We start from the raw sequence: 16601 nt of genomic DNA on the forward strand, positions 1-16601 counted from the left end.
TAATTGAATTCCTGAGTCTTTGAAACACTTTGTTTTGACTTATGGGAAGGGACATAGCTTCATTTTCTACGTTTGGACACTCATTTTCCTGCCACCATAAGCAAAACATATTTTTGGCATCTCTGTCAAGTATCAGATGACTCTAAGTATGTGGATTTTTCTCTCTGCTTATATTCTGTTTCAGTGGTCATCATGTTTATTTTGATGCAAATGCCATGCTACTTTTAAAAATACATCTCTGTAATGTAATTTAAGATCAGGTATTATGATGCCTCCAGCATCACTGTTCTTGCTAAGAATTGCTTTGGCTATTTGGGTGTTTTATTCTTCCAAATGAATTTTAGGACTGCTTTTTTTTTTTCTAGTTTTATGAAGAATGCCTCAAGGCTTAACTGTTTAATTCTGGGTGTGATTTCTTGTTTTCCTTTTGTTTTTCTGAACTGTACTGCTTGCTTGGGACAATGAGAAAGGAATTTTATCATCTTCCTTGAAAAAACAACCTCAGAAATGCCCATGCTTTTTATAAAGTGTAGAGCACTCTTTCACCTTCAGATAAAAAATGCCTTTTCTTTAAGCAGAGCTTTTACAAAATTAATTAATTTATCCTTCATGCTAAAATATACAGAACATAGACTCCCTAAGGGTGTAAAGAGGCCTAGCCCAAATAAAACATATCTGTGGATTTTCCCTGCCAATTCTCTCAGTATTCTTTATTGTGAGGTTTTTTTATGTACTTTTAGGAGGTCCTGATTTTTTTAAGAGTCTGAATGACATTCACATTTCCATAAGGAGTAATCTTTAAGAGACCTAGGAGATGGTAATCACATTCACCCAGAACAGAAGATAACTATAGAGAGGAGTCAGGACAAATTTTACCAGTCTCTCTAACTATGTTTTGATAGAAATCTTTCCATTATTTTCCCCAACCTAAAAATACTGTATTGCTAAGGTACGTAAGTCTAAGGTAGAACAATGACACCTCAACTAATAAAAAAGCTTAATAATATTATTTAATATCAAAGAATTTAAAATTATTTACTAAGAGATGTGTGTGCTTTTTCTGACAGTGAGCTAGCAAAAGCTGCAAATCTGGCAATTTTGAAAGCTACTAATTTTTTCCCAGTTAAATCTATCAAAGTTCAAGGCTCTTGAGAATTGTTGAGCATTAGTTGATCTGACATTTTTAAAGAATGTGTCTGAGTTACAATTGATTCTTCTTCATGATAGGATGTCATTTTTCCTTCAGAGATTTTGTTTTGATCTTGATCATACCAGAAGACTTACCATAAAATTCCAAATGATCTCTTTAGCCCTCTGTAGTGTATACAATGCACAGCATGTTGAATTGTAAACATAGGAATCAAACTCCAAACAATTAAAAACAATTTTTTTCTCATATATCATTCCTAGTTTTATGACTATATTTAAGTTTTGGTAGTTTCCTGGTCTGCTTCTGCTACACAAGTAAAATATCTCAGACTATGTAATGTCTAAATAATACCAATTCATTTCTCATAGTCCTGTAAGCAGAATGTCCATGAGATAAGCACTAGCAGTTTAATGTCTGGTAAGGACTAAGTTTCAGCTTCCAACTTGGCACTTTGCTGTTCTAATTTTAGAGGGTAGAATCACTGTGTTCTCACAGAATGGAAGGAAGAAGGAAAAGGGGCCAAACTCTGTGTCAAGTCTCACTCATAAGGAACTTCATCCCATTCAGAAGGGAGGCAAATCACCTCTCATTTATTTCTCATATCAAAAGATACTCATACTGATTATTAAAGTAATCAAACTGCTTTTCATTCCAGAAATGCACATTATTTCTTTCTCCTGTTTTTCACAGATATATATATATATATATAAAAGAACTTCCTGTACAGATTTTTTTCCTGGTTGTGATTCTTTTTAATATGACTTTGGTGTCCTCTCATTCGTTAAGAAGACTAATGATTATGATAATGAAAAATAATATTAAACATCTCTTTATTCATTCTATTCATTTCAGTATTAGAATATAAATTCTTTATTCAACATAAAAAAATACTGTGTACTTATTGACTAAACAAGAATTGTAATGCCTTTTTAAAGAAACATGGATGAAAAATAATGACTTTGAGTTAAAGAAAAAATAAGAAATAGTTTATTCTGAGCTAAATACATGTGAATATGACCTAGGGACATGGATTCAAGTTGCTTGAATGTCAAGTTCTGTCATGGAAGAGGTCTCATGAATTTTAGTAGTCATAGAACAAAGTTCATTAATCAATATACTTACCAAATATATTGATGGGGGCATTAGGAAGGCAGACTATGACAAAGTATGGAAGTCTGTTTTATAGGTTTCAGATGTTACCTTATAGCATTCTTAGCTTAGTGTTGGTGGAAACTTGTGGTTTGCTAAACTTAGCAATATATTCCAAGAGTTCTCCCTACTAGTGATGAGGATATTAGATCATGTACAGCATTTTAAAGAAAATAGTGATAAGAGAACTAAGATAGCCCCAGGCAATTTTTCTCTGAATCTACAACATCCCCTCTCTACACAAGCATGACTTTTTGATTCTACCCAGCCAGAATCAATCTGCTGGGTTATTATTATAGATGAGGCTTCTTCAGTAAACCTCAGTACCACAGAAGAAATAGCATCAACATATGTTGAGGTTTATAAGTTTTTGAGACTCATGATTGCTTGAAAGCACTCAGTATTTTATGTAGAACATAGGGTGTAACCACGTTGTGCAGACAGACATGGCCACACTCAGAGGATGTTGAAATGTTTCTCAGGTGAACGGAGAGGAAGCCCATTGATTATAATGATCAGCACAAACTAATTAATTTTATTATAAGTTTTGATGCTAATTTTAAAAGTATTAAATAAAATCACTATTGAACCATAGGAGTCCCAGAATGGAACTATTTCAATATATTTCCACAAACAAAGTACATATCTAGATGCATACTAACTGATTATCATTCTTGCTAAACATGATTATAAATTGTGTGACAAATATTACCTGTCGGCAAAAGAACATGTAACAGATATTGGATTAAAAGAAAGAGTTATTAATTTATAGACACCAGTTCTAATTTTTAAATAATTTCATTTGATGTCTCCCAAATATCATTTGAAACTGAAAATACTCCTCATCAGTTTGCCAAATGCTCCCTTCACATCCTTATTTCTTAGGGTGTAGATGAAGGGGTTGAGTGTAGGAATCACTACTGCATAGAAGAGAGCCATGAACTTGGGCTGGTCCCTTGAGATGGAAGAGGGGGGCTGAAGATACATACTAATGGCTGGGCCATAAAATAAGAAAACTACAATGAGATGAGAGGAACATGTCCTGAAGGCCTTTTTCCTTCCTTCAGAAGATTTGATCTTAAGTATGGCATGTCCGATACTAGCATAGGAGGCAAGAATTAAAAACAGAGGAACAGCTACTATAAAAACGCACACCACAGACAGTGTGAGCTCATTAGCCTCTTTTTCCCCACAGGCAGTCTTTATCAGAACTGGAATCTCACAAAATAAGTGATCTAGTTTATTGTTGCCACACAGTGGCAACTGTAAAGTTAGAGTGACCTCAAAGACACCATAGGTGATTCCACTTATCCACATGAAGGACACTAATAGGATACAGATACGATGATTCATGATGAGGGTGTAGTGCAGTGGTCTGCAGATGGCCACATAGCGGTCAAAAGACATAATAGCCAGGAGAAGACATTCTGCACCTCCCACTGTGCTTAATAAATAATCTTGAACTGCACACCCCACATAGCTGATGGTCTTCTTAGAGCTTCCCAGGTTAAACAGCATCTGAGGCACAATGCTGGTGGTTAAACAGACGTCCAGAAAGGAGAGGTTGGTGAGGAAGAAATACATGGGACTTTGGAGACTGGGATCTAACAATGACAATAGAATTATGGTGATATTTCCCATTATGGCCATGGGGTATGTTATCAGAAGAATAATGAATAGGGGAAGTTCTAGCCAAGGATGATCAGCAAAGCCTAGTAGGATAAACTCTTCAGGGTGACTTGCGTTAATGAGTGTCATTCTCTTCAATTTCCCTATGGTAAGAAATTTTCAAAAAAAAAAAAATGTATAGTGTTGTAAAGAACAATAAAACTAAGCAGTTACTTCCACAAATCATAGATGAAATGCAAATAATGTGTGGTAAATATTACAAAATGTCTGGCATCAGGTGACCAAAGCTCCCTTCAAGACAACAGAAAATAAAACTAGTCATCTTCAACACGTAAGCTATATTTCAGAAACTGGAATGACTCTTCTTTCTAATAAACCTGATGATAGTGATTTCCTTAGGTTCTGATTAGGATTAATTAAAAAATTGAAGAGACTGTTTTGGACCTTTAAAACAATGTTTTAAACACTATTATTGTCATAAATATCAGCATAGTTTGTTTACATGAAATTTAAAGCTTCTTATCTGACAGAATAGATGTGGAATGGGACGCTGGCATCAGATGGGTTATTTCCAGACCGTGCTGCAAGGCATTACAGTAATATTAAAAAGAGTAAATATATTGAGATTGTAGTCATTAGCGAAGAAGGAAGAGAAAACCTGGAGCTATGGAAGTAATCAATGTATTCTGTATGCTGAATGTGCTCTAATTAGGTAGACCACAAATCACATCACTTCCCTAGTTAGTCTTCCTGAGCTGGAAAACTTATTTCTTAGGTCCTTAGAATTGAACAAGAAGTTCATTTTTAACATTAGTTCCCTTAACTATAAATTCAGAGAGAGTAAAGCTATGACATACTTTTCCTATTGTTTAAGCTTCTGTCTTGCATATACCTTTTGCTTGTATAACCTTTATTTCAATCTTTGGGAAATTTTTTTAAAAAATTAAAGGTTAGTCAATATATCATTTTGTAGGGATTTTCTATTATAAAGTGATCTTACATGATCCTGTTCCAATTTAAGAGTTTGGGCAATTATTAATGATCAAATTTTTGTATACAACTATAATTATATTTTTGAACTATGCATAAGTGATGTCAGGAGGAAAATCAATATCCCAGTAAAAGATCAGAGATATTCAGATTAACTAATTATTTTACATTTTTTGGATATACATGTTTGTTTCTCCGTTAAAATCACAAGGGCAATAACAAAATTCATTGACTAACTAAAGCAGCATTTTGAGAAAAGTAAATGATATAATGAAAGTTCTGATTTATATTGTTCTTTTCTTTAGTTTTGAGGTGCATTTCACAAAATCCATATTCTTCCATAAGATGGGGAATGTTCAGAAGGAGAATTAATACAGCAAACCATTGACAAAATCCCGAGATACTTTCCCCCTCCCTTTATTGTAATGGTATTGTAAGGAAATCAGAGTATCTTCTTAGGGTCACCAGTCACAACTTCTACATTCTCTGTTTCTTATAACCTCACATCCAACCTTTGTAGGATTGTATAAAATTACTCATAGCCAACATGCGAGTATTGTCTTTGATTAGATGCTTTTCTAGTGCAAAACAATGCAATAATAAAATAATAATTCAATGTAATCCTTAATGAAATCCATCTGTAACACACTCCAATAAGATTTTTACACCCATTAAATCATTTGGTATCCACCCTTAAGCTGTAAATGAAAGAAATATTTATTATCTATAATTAAGAACATTTTAATCATTCATTCTTATAGTGTGATGATAAATGTAAAGAATCTATTTTTAATTTTTTTATTTGTTCTAACTGGTTGTACATGACAGTAGAACACATTTTTACACATCATACAAAAATGGAGCATAATTTGTAATTCCTCTGGCTGTATGTGGTGCTGAGTCACGCCAGTAGTGTAATCATACATGTATATAGGGTAATAATGTCTGTCTCATTCTACCGTCCTTCCTATCCCTACCACCCCACCCCTCCCGTCACTCCCATCTGCATAATCCAAGGTTTCTTCATTCTTCCCTACCCACCCCAACTATGGATCAGCATCCACTAATCAGAGAAAACATTTGGTCTTTGATTTTGGGGGATTGGCTTATGTCACTTAGCATGATATTCTCTAGTTCCATCCATTCACATGCAAATGTCATAATTTCATTCTGTGAAGGTTACTAGGATTAAAAGGTGATCAATGCCATAAGTGAGATAGTGAGATATTGAGATGATAAACCAGTTTCAGAGTTTCAAATAAAGCATCTCTACTGTTGATATGTATTTAGAATATGTTTCCCAACACTATTTAAGAGTGATATTATGCAAGCATTATATCTACACAGAGAATTTAGAAATATACCTTGGCCCCCATTCTTACTCAAGTATAAATTCTATGTCACAGATTGAATATCAAATAAACATTGTAAGAATTTATTGCATTGTTAAAATTTTTCAATCTACATATTTTTATATAATTGTGCTATAAGACACTTCTTGTCTATTTTTTGGGCATACTTACATTCACATTCACATTTTTATATTTTTCTATCCTAAGCTATCCATCAGTTTTTTAAAGAATAATTTCATATTTCATCATCCAGAATCTTTCACAATTAATTGCATTTAACTCTAATGACAACAATACCTCCAATATGCTTTGAGCAAATATGTTAAATTTGTATTATTTAGAATTTTGTTCCTCTTTTCACCTTAAGAATAGTTTAGGCTGTGCATAGTGATTACCCCATCATCCTCTCATTTGTCTGGATATTTCCTTAAAGGTACCACAGCAAGTGACCAGTCAATTGGATTTACTTGGAAGTATATATAAACTCTTTTAACTCATCCTCATATCTCATGCATCCATCTAAGGCTCATATTTCATTATCTTTTGGATTCCATCTGATATTTGGACCTTCAACATGCAGTGATTTTCTATTCCTATCTCATTACACAGGAATCTATTTATCCATGCATGCTTAACGTCAGTTTAGTAAATCACGACTCTATTCATGTTGACATATTCTTTCCACACATTTTCAGTGTAGTGTGTCTTATTCATACTTCATTTTCATAACACATATTATGTTACCTATACTTTAACCTTTATAGGGAGGGCAAGATTGAAATAAGAAATCAAAGTCATCTTCCTCTGATACCAAAGCACCTCATTGAAAGGTGTGATCATATAATAAAAAAGAATTCATGCTTTATTCAACTCACTTAAGTGAATGAAGACTTAATACTTCATTCAAGTATTGATATCTGTTAGAAAACTCTTCATGAAATTTAAATGCTTTTAGTGTGTTTTACAGTGAGAGATTGAGAGAGAAAATTCAAAGTAAGATCTAGTTGCTTCTGAGCCACTGGCCTAGGTATTTCCTAAGTTTAGGACAGGCCCTCTGTCCTTCATGTATATGTTAGGCACTGTGATCTACACACATTCCTACCTTTTCTCAGAATGAATGGTCCATAAAATTATGTTACCTTTTACTTACCTGATTTTGATAAATTTCCTTCAATGAAAGATCGCACTTAAATTTTTCTAAACGTTAGAAAAAGACCAAGAAACCATAGTCCATACATGTACATTTAAGGATCATTCAAAATGGTTAGTTTTTCAGTTGACATAGTGAACCAAAGAGAAGAAAGTCTATGTTAGGGAGGTACTAGTAGCAAACACAGAGAATGCTTTGTGGGCATGTTATTTGTATGCTTTTCTTGGGCAGTTTTCACACAAGCCATTCTTGTATTCTTATCCCAGATGAATAATCAGACCAAGTTCCTGGGGACTAAACTCTCTATGGAATTACTTCTTATGTACAGTTAGCTACCTATGAATTGAGGTCCAGAAGAAGTCTTTTTTTACAGGAGCACTCTGAAATAAACTCAAAAATTTTGAACACACAAGACTAATGTTAAATAAGATGAAATAAATAAATAACATATTGTTAGGTTGGAATTTATTTGAATAAATTATTCTGGAGAATTTAAACAATAATTCTTTGACAATTTTCTTCATTACTTCTCACATATATCACACGTTTAATTATTTGTAGTTTTAACAATAAAGAAGCCCAAATATAAGTTAGATCAACAGGAAATAAACTATTCACTTGTTACCAGGCTATATCACTCCATGAAGTAAAGATCTCAGTCAAGAAACTCAGAATAAGCACAAAGAGTTTATTTAGTGAAATGGAAATAGCCTCAACTTGGAGTGGGCTGAGTTCCACAAAGGAAATGGCCTGAGGTTTTCCCCGTAGCTGGATTGGATATGTGGTCTGGGATCTCCCTATTCCCCTTTGACTTAGTGTGCCTGTGCTGGTTTTGCTCTGTTGGTTAGTTCCCCTTAGTAGCATGCCTGTGCTTCTCCATGATGGAAAATTCCCATCACTACCTTTGTGAAGCCCAAAGTGGAGGATGACACATAATGGGGGGGAGGGAAGGGTTAGTGTTAGGGTTAGAGTTAGGGTTAGGGAGGGGGGCAAGTATGGAGAAAGGAAGTACTGTATAGAGGGTAAAGAGGGGTGGGAGGGGTGGGGGAAGGGAAAAAATAACAGAATGAATCAAACAACATTACTCTATGTAAATTTATGATTACACAAATGGTATGCCTTACGCCATGTACAAACAGAGAAACAACATGTATCCCGTTTGTTTACAATAAAAAAAAAAACTGTAATGCAAATTACAATGGTTGGGGTCCTCCAAATGATAGTGCCTCAGTGTTCTGTGCATGTTTTGAAATTGGAAATTCTTTTAATCTGGTTACATGCAGTTCTTCTAGTTTAAGAAGGTGGTACCTTTCTGGGAAGAAGGAAGGTTTGAGGATTTCAATCATCTGAGATAGAGTGAATTTCACCACTCAAGATTGGGTGAGCCCTATTTTTCCTCTGCCCAGCCCCTGATCAAGTCTACCTATTTGCCTGCCTGGTCTAAAATCACTCCCAGGCCCTCAAGGACTTGGAACTCTGAATCTTTCAGATTTCAGGTGTCAGATTCTGTCTTTCACTGCTGCCTGCAGGACAGGGGTGATGACTCTTCAGAGTCTGAGTCCTTGCTAACTGTCAAGGGGTTGGAACAGGCAGCTTTAGGGCTCCCTGATGAGTTTAAATGGAGGCACTTGCTAGAAGGTAAGCCCCATTGAATCTTTGCTCCCCTTGGTCTAATATAGATGATGGTGGCAGTGAGGCCTCAGGCACAGCAGGTTAATAGTCCTCAGAAGACTCAGGGACATGTGAAGGCTGAAGGCCTGAAGGCAGGAAGAGATAAACCTTGAGGAGATTTAACAGAGGCAGAACAGGGGAAGCAACAGAATGGTCCTATGAAGGGAGAAGCCAGAAGAACCATGCCTAAGCCTCGCTCCATGAGAGCCAGCCCTGGGCTGCCATTTCCTTAATTTGAATGGTTAGTTTATGGATTTTTTTTTAACCTGTCTCGAATCTGTTGATCCTCAAACAGTACTGCTCCTGGAGCTTTGTGCAGTTTCTTCCCTGTGCAGCAGTTTTCATATCTAAGGTTTGGCTGTTTTGTAGCACCAAAGCAGACAGGGAGTCAACCTCCTATTCACTACCCTAATAAAGCAATAAATTATATATAAAGACAAAAACTGAAATCTGAAGCTTATAGGTTTTTTATTAGTCACTTTTTTTTTTGGGGGGGGGGGGGCGTGTACTGGGGATTGAACTCAGGAGCACTCAGCCACTGAACCACATCCCCAACCCTATTTTGTAATTTATTTAGAGACAGGGTCTCACTGAGTTGCTTAGGGCCTGCTTTTGCTGAGGCTGCTTTTGAACTCATGATCCTCCTGCCTCAGCCTCCTGAGCAGTTGGGATTACAGGTGTGTGCCACTGCACCTGGCTTCTTAGTTACTTTTATTCCATTGTGCAGAGCTGTTCTGGAAGAAGATGATTATGAAATCTAAGTCTTAAGAGGGCAGAAAACACTGAATCCCAATTTCCAGTTTCCTGCATTAATTCTTGTAAATATTTATGTTATATAATATTCTAAGTAGAGTAAGTATTAATATTGTCATTAGTTACAGTCAGCATGTGACAGATCTCTATCAAAATGTAATTAGGCATACTTTGACTAATATCTAACATGTTTTCCTCCCTAATAAATTCCCATTTCTGGTAACCACCAGTCAATTTATACTTACATCTCTCTATTTAAATGAGTTCTCTTGGATTCCTCATATTAGTGACATCATGAGGTACTCATCTTCGTGTGACTACCGTCTTTTATCAAACATAATTATTTCCAGGTTCATACATGTCATTGCAAGTGACAGAATTTCCTTCTTTTCTATGTCTGTTTAGTTTCTTTCTTATGTAAGAAGGTATGGAACCCAGGGTCTCATGCATGCTGAACAAGTGCTGTACTATCCAACTACAGCCCACTATCATGTGGCTTCTGACCTTCAATCTGTTCTTGTGATGCATCACAGTTGTTGACACGCATTATGAAACATCATGGCATTGCCTGTATAAATTCCATTTGATCCTGTTGAAATAACCCTTATTATGACATTGAGTCCAGTTTGCCAATATTCTGCTGAGAAATTTTGCATTTATGTTCATCAGGAATATTGACCGGTGCCTTTTCTTTTTTCTTCTTTCCTTGTGTGATATCCCTTGGGATAATACTTGCTTCCTAGAATGCATTGGCATCTTTTCATTCCTTTCCAAGTTTTCAGAATTCTTTTGGAAAAACTGACATTAGTTTTTCTTTAAATGAATTCAGCCTTAAAACCATCAGGTCTGTTCTTCTCTTTTATAAGAAACTTAATCACTGGTTCAATTTTCTTATTATTGGCCTATTAAGGCAATATGATTGCTCATAATAGTTGCTAATGATCCATTGTATTTCCGTGATAAGAATTGTAATTTCTCCTTTTCCATGTCTCATTTGAGTCCTTTCTTTTTTGTTAGTCTAGCTAATTTTTTAAATTTTATTTATCTTTCAAAAGTAAATACTTATTGACATCTATTTCTACTCTCATTTTCACTTATTTCTTCTATTATTGATTACTGTCTTTCTTCTAACTTTGAGCTAGGTTTTGTTTTTGTCATTCCTTGTACTGCATTGGTAGATTTTTTTTTTTTTTTTTTTTTGGTGTGGGTATTTATTGCTATAAACTTCTCTCCTAGAACTGTGTGTGCAGTATCCCATATGTTTTAGTGTATTATATTCTATTTTAATTTCAAAATTTTTCATTTTTCATTTTATGCTCTTCATTGAGCTATTGATTACTCAATAATATACAATTAATTTCTGCATACTTGTAAATTTTCTGAAGTTTCTTCTATTAACATTTTCTAATATTATCCAGTTATGGTCAGAAAAGATACTTGGTATGATTTCACTCATCTCAAAACTTTAAGAATTGTTTTGTGGCCAAACCTAGCCCTATTCTGCACAATGTTCAATAGGCAATTGAGAAAGATGTATCATCTGTACCTATCAAGTGGACTATTATGTATATTTGTCAGATTCCATTGCTCCAAAGCATATTCTAAGTTTGAAGTATTTTTTGTGATTGATTTTCTAAATGGATGATCTATTATGGCTGAAAATGAGATTTTGAAATCACCTATTATTGCATTGCAAGCTTTCTCTCCCTCTAGATATCTCAATATTTTAATTATAAAAGTAGGCTCTCTGACATTCAGTATTTACAAGTGTTATATCCTCTATCTGTATTGACTCATCCCTTTATCATGATATAGTGGTGTTCTTCATTATTTTTTTTTTTCTGTTTTTGAGTTAAAGACTATTTGGTCTCATATGGGTATAATTATTCCTGTACTTTTTGGTTTGTATTTGCATGAAAATTTTTTTCCATCACTTAATTTTCAGTCTTTGTGTGTCTTAGTGTCTTATACAGTAAATATTTTGGAGGCAACATGTATTTTGGTCTTTTTTTTTTTTTTTTTTTTTTTTTGTGGTGCTGGGGATTGAACCCAGGGCCTTGTGCTTGTGAGGCAGGCACTCTACCAACTGAGCTATATCCCCAACCCCTTGGTCTTCTTTTTTAAATCAATTTTTTTTTTAAATCAATTCAATCTCTGTATATCTGTGGAGAATTTAATAGATGTATACTGTAGATTTCGTGTAGAATTTCTGAAGCACTCCTTGATCCTTTGATGTCTACTGTCATTGTAGTGCAGGTGTGGCCTAATTCCTGGTCTTCCATGGCAGACACCATGCTAGACTGGAATCTTATGGCCTTCGATGCTTTTGCAACTTTAATGTACCTAAAGTCCATGGCCCCTGAGGCTAACCTTGCAACTAGGGTATATCTGGAGGCCCACAACCACCAAGGCCTACCTTTTGGTTTTGCCAGAGCCCAAAATGTATTCCTCCAGCTGTGCTTTTTCCTGGATGATGAATCTCTTTCCCAATGACTGTTTCCCACCTGATATTGGGGCAAGCCTTCAGGCTTAGTATATGGGTCCTGGCCTGTGATCAGGTTCTGTAGATATGTGCTTGGTCTGGGATTTTACTTGGTGGACCCAGTGTTGGGTTTGAAATAAAATCTATGCTTGCTTTACTGTCCTCCCTTGAAATACATGGTAAAATGTCCACACTGCCCTGACCTGGAAATACAGAGTGGTGACTTGGATAATGTAAGATTTCCTTTCCTACCATCTTTACCTTATTATAATTACATAATAACCAAGAACTTATCTCTCACTTGGCTCCTTAGTTCTTGTGAAACAATTTCACATATGAATAATTATTTATCTTTATATTTCTGTGGAAGGATAGTTATTGGAAAAATTTCATCTATCATCTTGCTCTACCTCCCTGTTAAGAATCTACATTTCTATTATCTCATTGAAAATGAAAATTCATTTCAAATGAAAATGAATGTTGATGTGGCTGTATCTCTGTAGAATGTTGATTTTAAGTCCTTTGGGTATACACCAAGGAGTGGGATAGCTGGGTCAAATGGTGGTTCCATTCCAAGTTTTCTAAGGAATCTCCACACTGCTTTCCAGAGTGGCTGCACTAATTTGCAGCCCCACCAGCAATGTATGAGCGATATCATTCGTCCTTTGTTTTTTTGAGATTGGCTTATCTCACTTAGCATGATATTCTCCAATTTCATCCATTTGCCTGCAAATGCCATAATTTTATCATTCTTTATGACTGAGTAATATTCCATTGTATATATATACCACAGTTTCTTTATCCATTCATCAATTGAAGGACATGTAGGTTGGTTCCACATCTGGCTATTGTGAATTGAGTAGCTATGAATATAGTAGTTCCACATTTATTACATGCTATGTTTATTATGTGCCAAACATTATGCCATATTATACATGCACATAATTTGATCAATCTCATTCCCCAATACCTTTATTTTTTCTCCTCTCTTCCCTACCTTGCTCTTCTTTTTCTACTCTATTGATCTCTCTTTTATTAGAGTTATTGTTATTTTATTTAGTACAGTATGTGTTTGTGTATGTATATCCAGTTCATTATGATATATTCATGCATAGACATAGCATAATTAGATTTCCTTTGTCAGAACTTCCCCATAACCTCCTCTTCCCTTCCCTCTTGATTCACTTTCTCTACTCTATTGGTCTTCCTTATATTCTCATAGATTTCTCCCTCATTTAAAAATATTCCTTTTATTTTCCAACTATTTCGTATTAAAGAATATATTTTTTTTCAGGGTGCAACTTATTTCACTTACCGTGATAGTCAACAATACCATTCATTTATGTCTGAATGATTTAATTTAATTCATTTTTATGGTTAAGTAGAACCCTATTGTGTACATACACCACATTTTTGTTACCTATTGGTCTGTTGAGGAATATCTAGACTGATTCCATAGCTTGACTAGTGTGAATGGTACTTCTATAAACAGTAATACCCATATACTACTATAATATGCTAATTTTACATTTTTTTATTGTAAACAAATGGGATACATGTTGTTTCTCTGTTTGTACATGTCTGTTTGTACATTTGTGTAATCATAAATTTACATAGGGTAATGTTGTTTGATTCGTTCTGTTATTTTTTCCCTTCCCCCCACCCCTCCCACACCTCCCACCCCTCCCACCCCTCTATATAGTCCTTCCTTCTTCCATTCTTGCCCCCCTCCCTAAACCTAACTCTAACCCTAACACTAACCCCTCCCACCCCCCATTATGTGTCATCATCCACTTATTAGCAATATCATTCGTCCTTTGGTTTTTCAGATTGGCTTATCTCACTTAGCATGTTATTCTCCAATTTCATCCATTTGCCTGCAAATGCCATAATTTTATCATTCTTTATGGCTGAGTAATATTCCATTGTGTATATATACCACAGTTTCTTTATCCACTCATCAATTGAAAGACATCTAGGTTGGTTCCACAATCTGGCTATTGTGAATTGAGCAGCTATGAACATTGATGTGGCTGTATCTCTGTAGTATGCTGATTTTAAGTCCTTTGGGTATAGGCCAAGGAGTGAGATAGCTGGGTCAACTGGTGGTTCCATTCCCAGTTTTCTAAGGAATCTCCACACTGCTTTCCAGAGTGGCTGCACTAATTTGCAGTCCTACCAGCAATGTATGAGTGTACCTTTCTCCCCACATCCTCTCCAACACCTATTGTTGCTTGTGTTCTTGATAATCGCCATTCTAATCGGGGTGAGATGGAATCTTAGGGTGGTTTTGATTTGCATTTCTCTTATTACTAGAGATGTTCAACATTTACATATGTTTGTTGATTGCTTGTAGATCTTCTTCTGTGCAGTGTCTATTCATTTCCTTAGCCCATTTGTCGATTGGATTATTTGCATTCTTGGTGTAGAGTTTTTAGAGTTCTTTATAGATTCTGGAGATTAGTGCTCTATCTGAAGTATGAGTGGCAAAGATTTTCTCCCACTCTGTAGGCTCTTTCTTTGCATTGCTGATAGTTTCCTTTGCTGAGAGAAAGCTTTTTAGTTTGAATCTATCCCAGTTATTGATTCTTGCTTTTATTTCTTGTGCTATGGGAGTCCTGTTGAGGAAGTCTGGTCCTAAGCTGAAATGTTGAAGATCTGGAGCTACTTTTTCTTCTAAAGGATGCAGGGTCTCTGGTCTGATTCCGAGTTCCTTAATCCATTTTGAGTTTAGTTTCATGCATGGTGAGAGATATGGGTTTAGTTTCATTCTGTTGCATATGGATTTCCAATTCTCCCAGCACCATTTGTTGAAGAGGCTATCTTTTCTCCTTTGCATATTTTTGGCCCATTTGTTTAGTATGAGAAAATTGTATTTATTTGAGTTTGTGTCCATGTCCTCTATTCTGTACTATTGATCTACCTGTCCATTTTGGTACCCATACGATGTCGTTTTTCTTACTATTGCTTTGTAGTAGAGTTGAAGATTTGGTATTGATACCCCCTGCTTCACTCTTTCTGCTAAGGATGCTTTAGCTATTCTGGGTTTCTTATTCTTCCAGATGAATTTCAGAATTGCTTGCTCTCTTTCTGTAAGGTACGTCATTGGGATTTTAATTGGAATTGCGTTAAATCTGTATAGCACTTTAGGTAGTAGGGTCATTTTGACAATATTAATTCTTCCTATCCAAGAACATGGGAGATCTTTCCATCTTCTAAGTGTTCTTTAATTTCTTTCTTTAGTGTTCTGTAGTTCTCATTGTAGAGGTCTTTCACCTCTTTTGTGAGATTGATTCCCAAGTATTTTTTTTTTTTTCGAGGCTATTGTGAATGGGGTAGTCTTCCTAACTTCTCTTTCTGAAGATTCATCACTTATGTATAAAAATGCATTTATGTGCATTGATCTTGTAACCTGCTACTTTACTGAATTCACTTATGGGTTCTAAAAGTTTTCTGGTGGAATTTCCTGGTTCCTCTAAGTATATAATCATATCATCAGCAAATAGGGATAGTTTGAGTTCTTCTTTTCCTATTCATATCCCTTTAATTTCTTTGGTCTGCCTAATTGCTCTGCCTAGAGTTTCAAGGACGATATTAAATAGAAGTGGTGAAAGAGGGCCTCCCTGCCTTGTTTCAGTTTTTAGGAGGAATGCTTTCAGTTTTTCACCATTTAGAATGATATTAGCCATGGGCTTAGCATAGATGGCCTTTAGAATGTTAAGGAATGTTCCCAGTATCCCTCTTTTTCTAGTGTTTTGAGCATGAAGGGGTGCTGTATTTTATCAAATGCTGTTTCTGCATCTATTGAAATAATCATGTGATTCTTGACTTTAAATCTATTGACATGGTGAATTACATTTATTGATTTCCTGATGTTGAAACAACTTTGCATCGCTGGGATGAAACCTACTTGATCATGGTGCAATATCTTTTTAATATGTTTTTGTATGCGATTTGCTAAAATTTTGTGGAGAATTTTGCGTCGATGTTCATTAAGGATATTGGTCTGAAATTTTCTATCCTCGATGTGTCACTGTCTGGTTTAGGTATCACGATGATATTGGCTTCATAGAATGAGTTTGGGATACTTTGAGAAGTATTGGAATGAGCTCTTCTTTAAAGGTTTTGTAGAACTCGGCTGAGAACCCATCTGCTCCCGGACTTTTCTTTGTTGGTAGGCTTTTGATGACTTCTTCTAATTCATTACTTGAAATTGGTCTATTTAAATTGTGTATGTCCTCCTTGTTCAGTTTAGGCAATTCATATGTCTCTAGA

At 35.3% G+C, this 16601-nt stretch overlaps 1 protein-coding gene across 1 annotated transcript; it reads right to left on the reverse strand.

Annotated features, from left to right (window-relative positions):
- Positions 1-3118: 3118 nt before the first annotated feature.
- LOC306666686 (olfactory receptor 2B11-like) lies at positions 3119-4057 on the reverse strand (the record flags this gene model as incomplete). Its single annotated transcript, XM_079148908.1, has 1 exon — positions 3119-4057. The coding sequence occupies one exon, from the start codon at positions 4055-4057 to the stop codon at positions 3119-3121; it is 939 nt and encodes a 312-aa protein (XP_079005034.1).
- Between the last annotated feature and the right edge of the window lie 12544 nt (positions 4058-16601).

Source organism: Sciurus vulgaris, assembly GCF_902686455.1.
Source record: "Sciurus vulgaris genome assembly, chromosome: 7".
NCBI classification, from domain to species: domain Eukaryota; kingdom Metazoa; phylum Chordata; class Mammalia; order Rodentia; family Sciuridae; genus Sciurus; species Sciurus vulgaris.